The sequence below is a fragment of the Opisthorchis viverrini genome, assembly GCF_000715545.1.
Source record: "Opisthorchis viverrini unplaced genomic scaffold opera_v5_84, whole genome shotgun sequence".
In the NCBI taxonomy this organism is placed as follows: Eukaryota; Metazoa; Platyhelminthes; class Trematoda; order Opisthorchiida; family Opisthorchiidae; genus Opisthorchis; species Opisthorchis viverrini.
Window position 1 is genome coordinate 1,386,559 of NW_008751741.1, and position 18,876 is coordinate 1,405,434.

Here is an 18,876-nt window from a genome sequence, read left to right on the forward strand (position 1 = left end):
TCAGTTTAATCTTGGATTTATTTAGACGCTTGCGCTGGGGGGGGGGTGCCTCCTGGAGAGTCACGGATACTGTCCAATTACCAATTTCAAGCGACACTGCATTACGCCACAAGGCTATTAAATCTCCGACATAAGACAGTCGCTCTAATTCGACCGTGCTTGTTCGTTTTTTCTGAGGTGGTCATTGAAAAAGAACATTGTTTTTATCCTATCGGTTTATCATGACAATAATCCGGTATGTCCAGACTTCTTTGTCTGTTAGCCACCACAATAAACTGCCTCCACATAAATAAGGTTTTGTTTGCTGGTCGGATTGTCATGACAACCAGACGACGCTTGTTATTTGTAAGGGCGGTGATGCCGGATAGAATCTTCTTTGATACACCTTGTTTTCAGGTTTTGTTTTGTTCTTCCAAGCTAGTGATTTAAAATGATATTCATATTTCTATCTGGAACGACAATAGCTTTTGGCTTTGGCAAAGAGACCAAGCCACAGATTAGAACAAATGCTCAGTTGCCTGGGAACATTACAAACGAGAGATTCAGCTGGGTTCCAGGTGTGTCTCTCGAAAAACCAAATTAGTTTGCAAATGAATGTATATTCGCTATTTTCGTACAATTTGGTTCCAAGTAGAACATAAGGTTGACGGAAATCCGGGGACTGCGCCTACTTGATGGGCCCTAAAAAGGGCGAAACCGGTTGTGGGATGTCGACGGATTTTCAGCAACCTTATGAGTAGTACATTACAAAGATATACATGTTTGGAAGGCTGTTCGAAAAGGATGGCGGCTGTGTTTCGAAGACGGAGAGTTGCATTGTATGGATGTTCCGGACAGTGGCTGGTGGGAGCTTCGGTCATGTTCACCATCACCCTGGGATGTAAGGCCATGATTGAATGAGGACATGGGTTGATGGATCACCTGCCCCATTTAGCTTAATTTGTGTGTTGACCCCACAAACTGTGCAAAGTTATTTCGACTCTGCGTTGCAGGTGAATTGTATCAACTGGAAACTGACGTTTTTTATATACATTTTTCGCTCTTACAGAGTACTTACTGATTTATCGAATAAGTTGAGGTCACTTGAATGTTAAACTACTAAGCACACAGCGGGAAGAATAAGGTTCTATCAGTCACATTACTTGATTTGTGTGCCAAAAAAAAAACCCGCTATAAGTATTTTTGGCGTCCAAACATGCGGCGGAATCTTAACATCTTCCGAGACCCGTTCGAGGAAAGGCTATTTCCCAAGGGCATCCACAACAGTGCACGATCTATTGTTAGTTCACACCCTAGGGATGGTGTACTTTGAGAGGGGCCTTTTATGAGGATTGTTGTACTCTTTGTATTACACTATAATCAGACATAGCTTGATACATGACGATGGTTGCGAATGTTTCTAAGTAGATAATTGCGACAAACTCGCATCTTGTTCTTCTTGAAATATGGTTACTGATTGGGTTGATGAGAATCCTTTGTGTTTCGTCCTTGTTGAGGCCCGTGTACAATACACTCAGTTGAAGAATAGCATAAACGAGAGAGTCACATGACTCTCTTGTTAACAGCGCCTTAATTTGCAAATGTATGTATTTAGCCACCGGCGCACAACTTGCTACTTAAGCAGTTGGCGGGATCACGACCATCTGATGATGATAAAGAAGAGCGAGATCGGTAGTGTGCTGTCGGAGAGTGTTTGTCAACCTTATAAGTACTGCCTTCTTAAGAAAACTGCTTTGGTGTTGTTAGACTGAAACATGAAGAGCATCTTGTTCCGTTTTGAGCACAAGCAGAAGTTACGCAACAGATATGCGGATTGTGCACATTCTCTGACAGGAGAGGTTGTGCCTACTGACAGAGAGAGAGACTGGGGTAGAAACCGGCAAAAGGTGTATGAGGTACCACTTGCATTTTTATGGGATTTCACGGTATTAGAGAGGTGGCAACACTGAATCTGGATGCACCTGACAAACACTTATTGGACTTATCACACGAATTTAAAGATGTATCACGGGGTTCACGTGCTTAGCACACATTCAAACACCAGGGAGCGACTAATGATGAAGCCGTGTCCCGAAACAACGCATCTCAGCTTGCTCAGACTTAAATCAAGCGAGTGAATTTCGACCGTATTGTAACAGTCTCGCGGATGAGGACAGACATGGAAGTCAGTCATCAACCAGCTAACCATGCAGTGCGCCCAAAGATTGATCGACAAAATTCCGGTTGGCACAGTGTCCGGATCGGCTTCCTGAACAAGGTAAACGGGAGTGCCCGAGTGTTTTCCGCAAAACGGAGAGGTGCCTTCTTTCTGCACTTCTTACCTATTGAGAAGCGGTTATAAAAATTTAACCTCGGTTTATTTTAGATTAGTTTAAGGCCGAATTTGAATTTCCTGATTTTATCGGAGAATCGGAAAGTTTTCAGACAAAGACATGGTTCCAGTAGACCTTCAAGAAATAAGTCAAAAGGAGAATTTACTGATCAGATATGTGTTCAAATCACTGTGGGAAAATGAAACCCGCTTCTATGTGTGTTTTACTGATGTACACTTTTGAGTGTTCAGAATAGGTCACGGTTTGTTTAGGCGATTTAGTGGTTACCTTATGTCCGTCACCTGTAGACGATAAGACAATGAGCTCAAATTCAAGTCTGTCTGATTGCAAATATCAACTACCAGTTAGATTTTCACTATCTGTCACACGAAAAATCTAAAGGTGATCTGTGTCTCACCTGGGCAAATGCGAGGAAAAATAATTGGTCCGATGTGAAATCCAGAGCAGGTAGCACAGTTCCATCCGAGTATTTGGACTCCAGCTTTTTGAACGCCTAAAATAAATAATAAAATATTAGTAAATAAATAATACACTCAGTGAAGAAGTGAACAGGATTAGACGGAGACTCAACAAACAGATGAGGGCGTATACATTTTCTGTGCATGCATGACGTGTGTATGCAAACTTTCAAGGTCATGGCATATTTTCCCAACCCGAAATATAAGTAACCACGAAAGCGTGTTGCCGTTCAGTGTCGGATGAAAATTTCACTCTTAGTTCTTGAGGAAAAAGACAACTCCCACCAAGGATCCTCGAGAGTATCTACCGGGAGATCATGACTAATCAGATAAAACTTTATATCTACTGACGAGTGACCAGGCCATTGTTCGAATTAGTCAAGAGTCACACCCAAAAACCAAACTAATTTACCAGCAGATGTAGATTTCTGGTTGAAGAATGAAACAGCCCCCGGGTAAGATGAAACGGAATATGCTAATAATCAAACTGTCAAAAATAGTAACTTCAGTTTGTGCTCATACTAGTACTAAATGCGCATTGGGATGAATAATCCTCTTCCTGATATCTTCACCATCAAGCTAGGATTGGGGATGCGAACCGGCTTATTAAATATCGTACACTTAGGAACATAAGTTATGGGTCTGTGAGGCAGGCCAAAGTAATGGGTGTGCATTATATAGCCAATTCATTTTTTGGGTAGCTTGAATTTGTTGAGCCTGATAAAACAGAGCTACTCGATAATTTTCACCAGGGAAACTAGTTTTGAAAATCGCAATAGAATCATTGAAGGTGTCCGCTTACTACTAACCTATTTCTGTGAGCATAAATTGGACCCCCCCCTAGAAACTCACAATTCCGAGTTGACTTTGCGCAGTGAAATTCTAAACGATGTGTTGGGGGGTCAGGTCTATGTCCAATGGACAGAGTGTGTTTGGTAAATCGATGAGGTAGGATTTCAGGTCACCAAATAACGAGGGTAGTGTTCAGAGACACGTTCAAATATGATCCTGTCTGTTCTATCAATGTATGTTTCACCGCAACTGCATGCAAACTGAAGCAGAGAGATCGGGTACAATACGCCATTGGAGATTGACTTCTCTCGTTGATGAGAGCAGGATTAGTAAAGGCTGGGTAACATGTAATTTGTGCCGTACTGTTGTGGTTAGTTGATAAAAGCTCCTTTTTTTACTGAGCACTCAGGCTTCCGCATTACGTCGTAACTTGTCGTGTAAGTTGGTAACTTCCTCTATATTGCTGTTAGAGATCAGCTTCTTTTTAAGAACTCTTCTTTCTGAAAAGAGTCAGGAGTACGAATAAGCCAGGCGCGGGCTCTCTTTGTAGGTTAAAGCGGTAGAACTAGAGCATTTTAGATATTGCCTACTCCAAGGGAGCTTGCAGTACACTGACAGCTTAAAAGTGCTATTTGGGCTTCCGGTACCATTTGACATGCACGAATAACTCACCCGATACGCAGCTTTGATGCCTCCGTTGTCTGCAATATTCTCACCTAGCGTCATTTTCCCGTTCAGCTGTAATTAATAGAGGGGGGAGGTGTTGCATGAAAGGCGAGTAAGTTTATGGGTGATTGAAGGTTATAGGCCAAAAAAACGGAAGTTTAAACCTATTGACATATCGTACGATAATCCCCAGGGGTCTGTTTACAAAGTTGTGGACGCATACAGTAGTCATTTAGGGGGGTCGATCCTGTAGAAAAATTGCGTCTAGTCTCTTTTGGGGAAAGTCGTTTCCCATGAGGACCCCATACAATTTCGGGACTGGTGAGATTCAATATTGCGAGATTTCCGGGCCTACTTCCGAGGAAATCCATTCTAAAGATGACTTATTTGCTTATGAAGTAAAAAATCAGATTTGTTACAAGATTAGAATAGTGCCTTAGTGGTAGGATCATCTTTGAAAATGTCCCAAGTGCCAGCTAGACGCTCTCATAAACTGGGTCTACTACAGGGTTTGTCGTATGAATTCACAGTTAAACTTGTCAGAAGACGTTGCTGCGTAGTAAACTGAGAAGAGTGGTGAGAAAATAATAGCATGAGTCCTAAACTGGACTGTCCGACGCTTACGCTTGTGTTGAGGATTGAGTAATTGCTGTACTGATCAATCATGCACTGCGAATTTCTTTTGAAAGCCTCACGGGTCTTGTTGCTCCACCATTGGCGGTAGTTTCCTTTCGCATCTCTTTTTGCACCTGTGTAAGGAAATGAAAACGGTTGTAAGATGTTGTACAAGTTGGTTGCACGTGACTAATCCCAAAGCCTTTATCTTGAGATAAAGGATGGTCGTCCCCAACTGAACAATATCACACCGGAAACGGAACACATTTGGGCAAAAATGAGTCCCTCAAAATGTGATTGCTTTACTTCGTTACTCAAATGTAAGGAAAAGTACACGCAGAGAGAGAGAGAGAGAGAGTTTCTTTGAGTGGACTGTCACATACAGAGTATGTGCCAATTTTTTTTGAGAAGTACCAATGCAAATGAGAAACTACTTCCGGAATAGTTAAGCCTATGTCCGGCAGAAGTGTGTTCCCTGCAAAATGGATCGGTGTCTTTGTGCACAAACAATGACTCTCAGGATGCTGAGGCTTGATTATTATTCAGTCTTGTTTTCTGACGTGGCTCTGCAAAAAAACTAGTGTTTTTTTTGGAAATCTGGTGCGGGTAAGCAAAACAGCTACAGATGTCAGTGTAAGCCAGCTGATAAGTATGCTTCTTAAAAAAAACGGGAGTTACGCGAACCAAATGCTTTCACAGGATCTATTCTTTTTGGTTAAACAGTTGGACAGTGGTGTTCGTACAATGCCACCCAGGAAGTAGCCTTCAGCGGTCCAATCCATTAGGAAACTTATCGTCAGTCATATCTTCTGAAACAAAAAAGTTACTTGGAAAGACGTTATTTGCTTTTAACAACCATTAATCTTGTCAGAACAATCGAGATTTTGTCCTGTAATTGAAGCCAATCTATGCTGAAAAGCCGAAAAGCACAGTACAGCTGCTTCGTAGCAACAGCTCGCATCTCATGAAAGTCTAGCAGGGAATCTCAAACCCGCGACCTTCCGCGTGGAACATTTGAGCAGTGTGTGATTAACTCAAGCGAAAACAGGATATTCTTCATTCAAGTCATCACTTGTCGGCTGGTTATGTGAGTGATGACCTGTCATATGGAAGGTACAGTCAAACCACTGTTGAGCCGTCAGATTGCATTCATCATTCCCCAGGGAAGGGGAGCATGTTCCACCGAATCATTGGCATGAAGTTTCGTAGAAAAGATGCAGATGGATTCCAAAACGCTTGACCTTCTTGGGACCTACCATAGAATGTGTCCACTAAGGTTTCGTTCAGACGTGAACCAAAAAGCAGGAAGTATCTAGCAGATTGTTTACCGTTAGTTCTGTAGGGCTCTTATGAAGGGAGCGATGGTAGATTGGAATGTTTACTGCAGAAATGTGGATCGCAGAGTGAGTGAATTCCTTTGAAACTGGCAAAATAAGTCAGTAAACTAAAAAGCGCAAACCTTGGGGTAGAATGAGGAAAACGGCGAAATCGAACAGGACATGTTATTAGGACAATGATGATATGGAGAACCAAAAGTGCAGCAGAGTACTCAGAAGAGATTCAAGGTTAGGACAGCCATCGGGTTGGAACGGCTACGACTTGTGTGAGGAAAGTACCAAAAGAAAGGTATTCGGCTTGATGGTCTGAAGGGATTGTGTGGAAAGGAAACTGGAGCCACAGTTTAGTGTGGGTGTCTTGATCACTTAGAATGCGAAATTCTACTGCAGAATCGGCTTAGAGTAATTGTTTGCGGTTGAGTTCCGGCGAAGAACGAAGAGAGGATGTACCATAGACAGATAAGAAATAGAATGATGACAAAGGAAACTACTCACAAGGTTGCTGAAAACTCTTCGACAGTCCACGACCGTTTTCGCTCTTCTTGGGGCTCATCAGGTAGACGCAGCCCCCGAGTTTCCGTCAACCCTATGTTCTACTTGAACCCAAATTGGACCATTTTGCAAACCAATCAAGAAGGACAAAACCGGTCGTGGGCCGTCGAAGAGTTTTCAGCAACCTCGTGAGTAGTTTCCTTTTTAAAAATATACTGTAATATCTCGAATATCGTGCCAACTGAATCATCAGGCGGCCTGTGTGCAGCACATTTAGTTGTAGAATATCATAAACGAGAGATTCAGTTGAGCCTCTCGCGAAAGTGAAATTGATTTGCAAGCGAGTGTATTTTTTGAGAATGATCACAATTCCATACATATAGTGCCAGTTGGTGAGGAATAGCCAATAAAGTGTTCTATCCGGTATGAACTGCCTACTAAAGAATGGGACTAGGTGATTCACCAAGAATCTCATGTTCGAAAGACAACTGAGTCGGGCATCATTATAACGCCGTAGAAACAGTCGGAAAACAGTCGTCATGTTGATATGTCTAAGGGAGCTGATGCACCAAATTTCGTGTTCTACTCTCAGACTAAAGCGCTCCGGTCCAGTTTTCGTCCCCACGTTTTTGTGCTCTGCTTTCGGATAAGAGTCGTTCTCATTCTGACAGACAACTGATTTTCTGATGAGTTCTGCTGTCTGAGTGATAAACGGCGACCAAGGTCCGCAACACAATCTAGGACGTTACGGTCATTGAGAATGCAAAATTTTGGGGCAAGTACACAGAAACGTGGATTTTATTGGGGACCGAATTGGCAGTTCGATTTTGGATTGCTTCACAGATGGAATCATTAGGGAGAGAGGGTCACGAACCGGCTAGTTCCCTAAACCAAGCTTGACTACTTGTGTGTGTGCTCTTATACTTCGCTTTATGAATTTGCTTCCACCATCTCCTTCTGCAGCAGGATGTTTGACATTTCTTTTATAGGAGAAGAGCGTTGGGCCAACCAGCGCGACAGATAAGAGGGATGTCATTGTCTCGTTGCTAGTGCAGCGGTGATACTACTGATGGGAGGGCATGCGAGTAGTATGTTTTCTCGTAAACCCTCTTTGCGCCTTTTGTTACGGAATTAGTGGAGTTACTTTGTAGCGTTTGTTTGGAAAGTTTGGAAAGTTCAGGAACACGCGTTTGAGGAGAAGATGAACATTCAGATTTTGTAAACAAGATGCACATGAGAGTTTTGCTTCCCTGTCCAATAGTACGTAACTCTTCAGTTGGCATTCCCTAATAAATAACTCCACAGCGAAGCATTCTTCCGTTCACTAGTATAGCTGATGGATACTATTCCACGGTTACGTGATCCAACCATTTGGGCCTCAGGTTCAAACCTATTCTCCTTTTTTTGGGTGTTCGACCAAGGACAAGCAAACCTACCTATTTAGAATAGACTTTGGAAATTTCGTGGCTACTTAGTGCTGGAAAGATATGCTGACAACCAAGCAAGCCCTACTCGTTTGGGTCGAAAAACAGCTCATGAACATCATAAACGAGAGATTCAGCTGAGTTCCAGGCGAGTCGCCCGCAAATGAGAGTATTTCGCTTACTGTCAAGAAGGTTTGAACTCTGTGAACATTTCTTTTGATTAGTTTTAACTACTGGCGAGACTTGCGGAGTTCACATTCAAGTCAATTTGGTTTGAACAGTTTAACAGGGTTCAAACTTCCATGGCGTTTCCAGACTGGGAAGTTCCGACAGCGGAATCGATCGAGTAGACCAGGACGGTTGCTGGGTCGTCGCCACTGGACGTATATGAGACCATTCGTTTGTTCAGACCTGATAATTCAACGGCTTCCATCTTACGGTGGTGGGGTAGTGGTAACCACGCTTCTCGCTTGTCAGCCGACAGATCCAAAGAGGGCACTGCTGATGAGCAAAAATCAAGTTCAGCACTTTCCCGTCTACGGCATGGACTCAGATTAACTGTGCCAGGACAGGAAATGGACTGTTCTGTGACTTCCACCAATCCGGTAACTACCCGTACCAAACAATCAAAAATATAAACGATGAGCTTATAAAAGTGTTTCATTCTGAAGACCGACGATTGTCTGGTTGCTCAAACATAGCTTTTGCACATTCTGTGTCGCTGGAGCAAAGCTGAAAGCAGATGATCACATTTAAACCATTATTTCAAAAGAAGGCCAGCAGACTAGAGCATAGTCGATGGGTCTTGAGCCCTCAGAAAGGTTAGGAGAACTCATGAGAAAACGGTTGCTCCATGATAAGGTTGAATGGTGTTTTCACTATGTTAAACAAAATCCGCCATCAAACTGGTGACCAAGTGGTAAGAACTGTGGCAACACAAGTGGTCCATGAAGATGTTATCATGTCCCACAGAAACACGAGAATCATGTTCTTTCGGACAATTAACTCACCCTGATGGTCAAACGCGTGCGTGATCTCGTGGCCAACGACCATACCGATCCCACCAAAGTTCAGAGACAATGGGTGTGCGTGATCGTAGACTGGTGGCTGTAGAATTCCCGCCGGAAAATAAATGTGGTTCGCATTGTCTTTGTAAAACGCGTTCACAACATGTGGTTGGAGGTCCCATCTATGAACAGAAGAAGAACCACATTTTACCATCATGACCAATTTGCCAAGCGCGTGAAGTTTAACAAATTTTTGGGATTTATGGCTTTTGTATCATGTAAAGCCACTTCCATGAGCGGGTCGCAAAATCGTCCTCTACAGTCATGACTTGAATGGAGGAACTTCATCTCCAGGACTGGACAAATTGCAACTTTCTCCACGGTACCTTATCTTCTGTAAAGTTAGACGTTTGACATTCGTCGGCCTGTTTTGTACTGTATCTAAAGCCACAAAACCCGTATTGTGGTCTCTTCTTCGTTGGAATGATCCAGTGTCCTCAGTGAGAGTCAGTCTGACTCATTAGGAATGAATTCAACTTCTAGAGATATCAGTGCTCCCGAAATATTTAAAAGCGATTTGATACTCAGGGTCTTATATGCTCCTTCCGTCTCCGAATGAACAAGTTCTTACTTTAATTCGATTTGTTGTCAGAATGGGAAAAAGTGTTTTGTTTAATGTTCCGAATCGGCTTACCCAATTGGTAGGAGGCATCGCTGGACCAGTGGGTTATGATAACAAGAGAGAAATTCTTCGACAGGTTTCAAGCGTCCGTGGCGCTACCTCACTAGGATCTCCTGACAGGTGGACCAACGTATCGATACAACCAGGACATTTGCTGCGATGTCGTTAGAGATATCGGGTGTGAGCACATCCGGCTTTCCACACGTGATGATTCAGGCGCGTCTAGTGCAGTAGTACCAGCAGTATCAAACTTGTCTTGCATGTTTAAGTGTCCGAAGTTCATATCCAGCCAACGATATCTCCACTGATGATGGACTGTAATGAGAACGAGACTCGACTCCAATGCGGTCCTTCTTTGGAATGGACTCACCAGGACAGGAGGAGCAAGGCTGTTCAAGTGATAGTGATGTGAACGTGAACAATAAACTACTTTCTGACCGCGTTAGTAGTGGTGTTGTCCGACTGTACCGATGATCATAATGGTAAGCAAGCGTGAAAGCTCTTCATCAGTCCATGACCGGTTTCGCCCTTCTTGGAGCTCATCAGGTAGGCGGGCCCCCTATTTTACGTCAACCTTATGTTCTACTTGAATCCAAATTACATGAAGTTAGCGAAATACACACTTACCTGGAACCCATTGATGCTCCAGGTGAGTCTGCCGTGAAAACTAAATCGGTATCCAGATTAGTGCATTTTTTAAATTTCGTACAATATGGGTTCAAGTACAACATAAGGTTGGCGGAACCTAGGGGGAGGACTGTGCCCACCTGATGAGTCCCAGGAAGGGCAAAACCGGTCGTGAAGTTTTCGAAGAGTTTTCAGGAACCTTCTGAGTAGCGCATTATGTCTATACAAATGCAAAAGATTTATTCAGGCTTTCAACTATCTGCAGATGGATTTTTCGTTTGAGTAGTCATCAGTCTTCACAAAAAACGATTGAAATTAACGCATCGGTTTGGGATCTGACCAAATGTCTAAGCTACAGGTGCAGTCATGTACTGGAAGGCTCAACCAGGCCAACATTTTTGTCCTCATTGGGATTCGTCAAGTGGACGTATATGGATTAACTAGTTGACCCTTTAGTTTGCAGTTTCGCAGTGTTCCTTCCCGAGCCGCGCGTTTGCCAATCATTTTCCTTGGTGACTAGGTATGATTCTTGTTCTAGCAGCTGTTGCCTCAATCAGACAATCTTCTAGCTACTGATGAATAGCGACCATAGAAATCAAACCTCCTCACATCATCACCAATACTGATGAGTGTTAAGAATGCTCAGCCATCGATCATCACGAAGGACCTGATGTGGGCTGAGAATATTACCGGATGTTCAAATTGTGTTCAGATCACAAAAGATTGAGAGGAGAAGCACTCGTGCGGTGGAGTTTTTCGGGACCCGAGGATACGTTTACCTTGAGTACAGAAGGTCATTGCTGGGAACAAAACTCTATTGACTGCCCCTGCGTAAAACAAGAGATAATGAGCATAACTTAGACTATTCGCTCCTTAATGGCCTTTCATTTACAGCCCATTTTTGCTGCACATCGCTGCTGTCATCCGATGGGCTATGATCATTTGTACCTTTGTCAAATGCTTGGTTAACGAAGGTGGCGTCCCAGCATTCTGTCCAGCATGAAATGACCCACGGAAGGAACCAGTTCAGTAGCATGCAGTTGTTTTTTATGCTGCGAGTCAACCTTAAGAAATTAGTTGACACCGCTGGATAGGAAACACTTCGGATCCATATTCACCCCCTCCTAATTGGAAACATCCGAACGAAAAAGAGTCATGTCGGAGACTTAATTATTTACTTTCTGGGCACCACCTGAATGATTGATATCGAAATCGCTGATGGCACACTGCATCCAACCTAGGCAGACCGATTTGAGTGAAGTTGACTTGTCCTGGTTGACAAGTCAGTTAAAAATGCGCATACGCTACGAATGGAAACAACACGTAATATTCATCGAGTTACTAATAGGCATCGCTTTTGTGTGGATAGTGAGGTGTAACCTTGTGATTGCCATTTCAGTTCGGCTAGGTGGCGAGGTGCTGACGAGCACTACACAGGTTCATCAAACGTCTCAGCACCGTATACCTAATTGTATTAAATATCCGGTGCGTTTCTTTCAAAAAAAGCTCGGAATTCTTAAGTACACTGAAAACAGTCGTTCAAAACGAGAATATTTTTAAAAGCGGCACACCAATCTCACTAGCAAGATATATTTTGGTACCCAGAAGATGTTTTCTTAGGGGTCAAATTAGCAAGATGATGTCTCTCCAGCTGTAACGTAACCAAGATTCGCATCGTCTGGGCTTTTTTGACAGCCCCTTCGTAGAAGTATCGATATGAGTTCAATAAGAGTTTTTAATATACAGTTTAAGGCGCCAGCAGTATGGGAAATACTGAGACAAATTAGGTTTCAAACTGAAAAAACGTCTCGGGATTAATCAAGCAACCTTTGCAAACGTTATCTTACTGACCGATAAAACACAGTGAGCAGGTTAGGATGCAGGAACAACCCTAGCTACAGTGTTGGTGGCCAATACAACTACAGTGCTTGCCTCGCAGAAGATGGGCTTTTCTGACAGCAGGACATGAGTTCCAGCGATTACCCAGTGATGCCCCAATCAGGTTCATTCAGCAGCAATGGCATGAACGACTGATAAAAGCTTCACTGACTGAGCTGCCCAAACAGAGATTATGTGATCTTTTAGGTGCCATTTATAGCTATAATTTGTAATCAACAGCACTGAGACTGTCCACTACAGCGGGTTTTTGTTTACTTCAAGCAGGATAACTGACATGGCTGCGAAATTGTGGGTGAGTAGTTTACATTCAATTAAATGCGTTATCTCGTTGAACCTCAGAACTACGGTGGGCTACTAGAACCCTTAATTCTAGCTTCATGTTGAAAGATTTGACTGATTGAAAGACCCATGTGACACTAGAATGAGGATCACTGCAGAGGGACAGGACAGCAAAGTTTGGCATCGCAAGAAGTTGGGATCTCAGTCTAACATAATTGTTGACAGCTGTATCTGGAAAATGCTACTAAGCCCTTATTTTCAAGTTCAGATACCTTCCTGTTCTTGTCAGTGTCAAGGAGTTTGCTGATATAAATTCAGTCATGCCGCATGTGATTCTAACCAGAACGAACGCGTCCCACAAATCATGCGGGATTCTCTCCGAGATCGCCTTTTTCTTCAAGTGGCCTGGTTTGAGCTGTAAGGTGGAAAGCTGACGGGTGAGTTATCCGTCATCCGCTTGCCGAATGATATTGTTCAAGTTTCTATCAGGACTGAATCTCCTTGAAGATCCACGCTGTTGGTAATATCACCCTAGAACCAAGCAGCTATTCAGCGCTTCCGAGTTGATCAGCGTAGGTAAAGTTTGTTTCGTATTTACATCACTCTTGTTCTCTTCCAGTTTCAAGATGATGATTTTGGTTGGTCCATGCAAAATAAGGAAGCACTGAAGTCTAGTTTCACTCTTAGTAGAGCTCATTATTACTGTATACCTTTGTACGCGCCGGGGTTCGGACTGATGTAAGATGCAACAGTTACCATCATTCTATCAATGTACGTCTGAACAAGTACATAGTTTTGCACCAGGGCGATTTAAATAGCTTACTCAACATCTCAAACTAGCTTGTTTTTAGGAGAGAAAACGAATTTCAAACATAGTAAACCTAATAATCGAACTTTACTTAAAGTTACTGTGAAATCACCAAGTACATTCGGATTTAGTACCAACTGATTGAGCTTTCCTGCTTGATGCAAACTGGTGTTATTTAGGTGGGTTATTTTTGGCGCTTCACTTATTCGCTTTGTCACATTTTCGTCTACGGCCGGAGTGCGTGTTTTTTTAATTCAAAGGGATTCCTCGTTTCCTATGCCGGATATGTCGCAACTCGCCCCTGCGAAGTCAGCAGATTTGTGTGTGTCAACAAAGGTTGTTTGGTGTGGCCCGGCTGTGGGAAATCCTGCCATAAAATTGAAAAAGTTTACAGCCCCTCGCATTCAACCAAGTTTCGTTGGTTACGTTTCACAGATTCTTTTGTTTATTGCATCTGGTGATTTTTGATAACAAAGGTCTCGATTCGCATCACTGCGCTGACATATGTGCTCTCCTGAGGTAACACCGATTCCTATTTGTGCTGCACTCGTTAATTGACAGTCGGTGTTGAAAACAAATAAATAAAAGTAGACAAACAGGCAAATTATAAGTAAATAAATAATTTATGGCAAACGACACCTACTAAATCCTGAAATTTCTGAAAGCGGTTGATATAAATGTATACATATACCACGAAATTCGATCTGGTTATAACCTCAGGTGAACACTGGGCAACTATTTTACTCAGGGGCTATCAATCACTCCTTCTCTTATCTGCCGTCCTCTCACGGGCAGTCACGATCTACTCAGCTCAAGCGTTGTACAGAAATTCCGGATCGCACCAACAAAAAGGATATTTTACATGCTACGTGATCAAATTTGCGCGAACGGAGGTATATTACTGAACCCTCCCCCTCCTCCCAAAAGGTCAACCAACAAAAAGGATATTTTACATGCTACGTGATCAAATTTGCGCGAACGGAGGTATATTACTGAAACCTCCCCCTGCTCCTCCTCCTCCTCAAAAGGTCAATATATTTTGGCAAAACCAAATGACTACGTCTCAGATGAATGCAACTTGGACGCCTTTCATGTACCAGTGAAAATGAGGTCAGAAAGGTCAATGAGAAGCGTCAGGTTGTTGCTGGAAATTCTTGTGTAACCCTCACAAAAGTGTGTGAGCTGATTTAAATATCCAGGAGATATTTTGTATAGAGGAGAATGTCGGTAGCTCAGGTAGCGTAGATGGTCGTTGGCTTGTTCGCTGAGCTGAGCAATTTGGTTGCAAACGTTTCATCACCAATCGGGGTGACATCATCAGTGCGTAGCGGTGGGTTAGTGGTTATGCCACTAACCCACCGCTACGCAAAACTACGCGCTGATGATGTCACCTCGATTGGTGATGAAACGTTTGCAACCAAATTGCCCAGCTCAGCGAACAAGCCAACGACCATCCAGGAGATATGTTCAGTCCCTTGGGAAAACTGCTTGGGTGGAATTACACGCTTTTGCAAGTAAAAAAATATGGGTTTCGTAACTCACCGATCTATATCTTCTGTAATCAGATCATTGAGGTGATCTAGAATGAGAGCTGCGCGTGCTCGTAGTGCGTTTTCAAAATAGGTTGACTCCGTTATATTCGTCTGAAGTAAGAAAAATGGTCGTGGCTTATGGTCACGAGCGTGCACGAAAAATAAGTTACTGGAAAAAGTTTGGATTCAGAACGCGATGGGATAAGTTAGCTTTCACAATCTATGAATTTGATGAAAATACAAGAGTTCCTTATCCATTTCTTAACGCTAGCATGAAGCTCTAGACAGTTGATGTGGCGTAGTCAACACGGTATTTAAGTGTACAGATGGAAAACGGTGGTTACTGTTGTTGAATAAGTGCTCAGTAGAGCCGATGAACCAATCACTTTACTCAGAATGAACAAAAGTAGTCAGTTGTTGGGTTGTTCGCTGAGCTAGGCGATTTGACTGCAGCTGCAGCAAACAAGCCAACGACCATCTACGCTACCTGAGCTACCAACATTTTCCTCCATAGAAGTAGTCAGATAACGGAACACTGTTTTTATGTCTAACCGTGATATTTAGTCGCTAACACTGTTCAGTTCATATCAGATTACTAAAAACACCACTCTAGTCATCCTGATAGCTTTACCGGATAGTAAAGCAATCAGAAAAATTCGGAGGCACAGTCTCGTTAGTTTCCTCCACAGTACGGAGACAACTTCTTTGGTTTAGTGACCCAAAAGTTTTACTGTTATCCATCGTTGTTCACTCACTATGCATCCAATTGTTCTTGAGAAAAAATTCAACAAAGGGATGAAGTGAGGCTTTCGTAAACATATGGTATCTCCTCATATTACCGTCAACCAACGAGTGATCTGCTTAGAATGAAGAGCATCTCACAAGTTACATGAATGTTCCGTCTGAGAAATAGTCATTAAAGAAACCAGCCAATCACGTGATCACGTGGTATGGCTTCCGTCAGTAAAGGATGAGTGACGCTCTATCCCGTCCAAGTGCGACTAAATCATTTGCTGATCCGCTACTGGTGACGAAACGGTACTACTAGTCGAGAGATTGCTGATTCGAAGCTTCCCACAGGCTTGTGGGCTGCACGAAACTGGGATGGTACAGCTGTACAGTGGTTCTCGGCGTTTTAGCACAGAATGACTTCACTTGGATTACGAAATCTCGGCTACAATTTCAAGGCACCTCCACGCTGACATCGCAAGTATGATTTCTCACATTTCGTTGCTACAAATATAACTGGGGATAACCATGACCAAACAGAAATATTCCGTGTCCATTTTAAGCCATTGCAACCAGACGGCAGCCACAGTCATCATCATCATCATCACCATCATTGTCAGCTGTAATAACCGCTTACTCGCCGTACAGTGTTTATAGCTGCCGCAGTTTTGTTCACCAATGATTGGGGGTAGGTAGCTGCGCATTGCAGGCGGGAGCTGATGAATTGTTGCATAAATCCAGCACTGCCAGTGGGCTGTCAAGTGTGGGGAGGGGGGTGGAAAAGGAGCTATGCACTGAAGGCAATAGCTCTGATGCGCCCTTGAAGGCACGACTGGGCCATGTCTGACCATGTCTCTAGCCATTGATGTGGCCTGTCTCGGGGTCCCCATCCAGGAAGACGGCAGTGACGAGAGCAGCTGAGTTTGCTGGTAATGGCTTCCATACTTCTCTGCCAAGTCATTGTTTGACCGCCTCTGGCTCTCTTCCACCCTGCACGTGGTTGTGCGAAGAGAGCCCTTCGAGGAAGTCGGTCAACTGGCACACGCGGCACGTGGCCAAGCCAGCGCAACCTATGCAGTGCGATCAGTTCATCTATCGAGGGTGAGTTATTTCTCCCGAATACCATTCGACGTACTTCAGAATTGCTCGAATCTGGTGGGAACACCGGAAGACATCGATGGTCAAACACTGAAAGTCACAGTCACAATGCTAGTTTCACTTTTCTGATAAACTACTTTCGATAAGCAAACAAAAGAGAAATGTATTGTTGTAGAATATTTGTTAAGCACATGAAGTTTTCCTCCTCAAATGAAATTCGTGCGTAATATATATATATATATATATACCAAAAGGGTAAGTGAGCATTCCAGTCTCACTGACACACTTGGTTAAACGTTAGAAATGTCGAGTGTTGTACAAATACCATTCTGGAACCAACCAAGTTTCACCAGTGTTTTTGATCTGACCAATCACGGGGTAACACGAGTCATCTCACCATATACGATAGGAGCCGTATTTCCTCAGCAGTCTGGTTGAGATACATTGGATAGCCAACCGAAGCTTTCATTGCATCAACCTTCTCAATAGCTTTGATCTTGTCTTCTTCTTGCATCCAATGAACACTAGCAAAGTTTTCTTTAAAAGCCTCGCGTATTTCGTGTATCATTTCGGCTGCCTGTAAAGGGGAACAGGGGAAAGTCACAATAACGCCATACATGCCGTCACTCAGAAATCTTCAGTTGATAATTGGATCAATGTTTTATTGATGAGCGTAAACTACAGGTGTCCCCTTCTGAACAGATCCTTTCACAAGACGGATCAGAGATGTCTTTTACGCAGAAGCCAATAACACGAGGTTTTATTGAGGGCAGCCTCAGGTGTCAGACGAACGAACTTATACAGGCACCAAAGAATCCAAGAATCGGTCAACACAATAGCCAAAAGAATAAACTGTCAGCCAACAGACCGGTCACTCAGTTAGTTTGCTGATCAGTCAGTCAGTTAGTCAATCAATCAGTCACTCGAACAGTTGATCGACGATCGATCGGATCAATCAATCAATCCATCCATCCATCCATCCATCCATCCATCCATCCATCCATCCATCCATCCATCCATCCATCCATCCATCCATCCATCCATCCATCCATCCATCCATCCATCCATCCATCCATCCATCCATCCATCCATCCATCCATCCATCCATCCATCCATCCATCCATCCATCCATCCATCAGTCAATCAATCAATCAATCCATCAGTCAATCAACCAGTCAGTCAGTCAATGAAATAATCACTCAACCAGTCAGTCAGTCTATCACTCAACCAATCTACTAATCAGGCAAACAGCCTACCATGTACTGAAGCAGCTAGTAAATCAATCCATCATAATTCCGACGTACTCACTAAGTAGGGAGCTGTGACTTATGGAAGAATAGAGCGAGCTTGTAGCCTGAACTGTCAAGGGTGAAGCTACTTGGAGGCAGGGCGTGGAATCATTTAAAGACGCGTCATCGTCAGAACAAGATGCCTTCAGGAGAAAATTCTTGAGAGGAACACAACTTCCCCATCGAAGAAGTCACCCTGATGTCGCCGGTGTCTTCGCTTCTCAGAAGGTTTGCTGAATAGGTGAAAACAGTGGCCTCAAATGGTGTTTGGACAATAAATTTCTAACACTAGTGAAAAAGTTAGAGTGGCAGAATACTGTTTGTCCTAGGTAAATATTCACAGAAATATCAATTTCCTAGGGTCCACATCAAACTCCAGGTACAGTTGGAAATGAGGGCTGTTTTGTCATATCCTAGACAACGGCTGCAATTATGGACACTGGTCGTGCAGCAAAGTGAGCAAAAGTGGACAGGAAACAAAACACTACCATCTGGGGTGTTCGCTGCTCAAAACGGAACAATTTTACATTGATCAACCATCCCGAAGAAGCTTGCCACACAGAGTAGACCAGTTTTGGTGGAGGCTGTTTTAGTCTGTTTCAAGGGCTGTTTATTGCGAAAAAAAAACGAACTGGATCTGGTTTCATTAGACGAGAGGTCACATCACGGAGGGCGAATGGCCTTGATATTTGCCACTGTCGTTCACAGCCACATGGTTATGTTAAAGTCGTTACGGCGGCAGTCAGTAGGTGGAGGGACTGATGTAGCTTGGTTACTGTAACAACAAGGACTCTCGGCGTCATCAATAA

The 18,876-nt window shown here is 43.3% G+C and overlaps 1 protein-coding gene across 1 annotated transcript in view; it reads right to left on the reverse strand.

The window, feature by feature from the left end:
* The window catches only part of T265_04879 (hypothetical protein), a gene marked incomplete at both ends in the record, with an annotated part of 74,656 nt that overhangs the window by 9,284 nt on the left and 46,496 nt on the right, over positions 1-18,876 (reverse strand). Inside the window, 6 exons of the mRNA XM_009169733.1 lie at positions 2,731-2,826; positions 4,256-4,321; positions 4,874-4,998; positions 9,128-9,306; positions 14,962-15,062; positions 17,176-17,355. Coding sequence (XP_009167997.1) covers positions 2,731-2,826; positions 4,256-4,321; positions 4,874-4,998; positions 9,128-9,306; positions 14,962-15,062; positions 17,176-17,355 — 747 coding nt within the window. The remainder of the gene's footprint in view (positions 1-2,730; positions 2,827-4,255; positions 4,322-4,873; positions 4,999-9,127; positions 9,307-14,961; positions 15,063-17,175; positions 17,356-18,876) is intronic.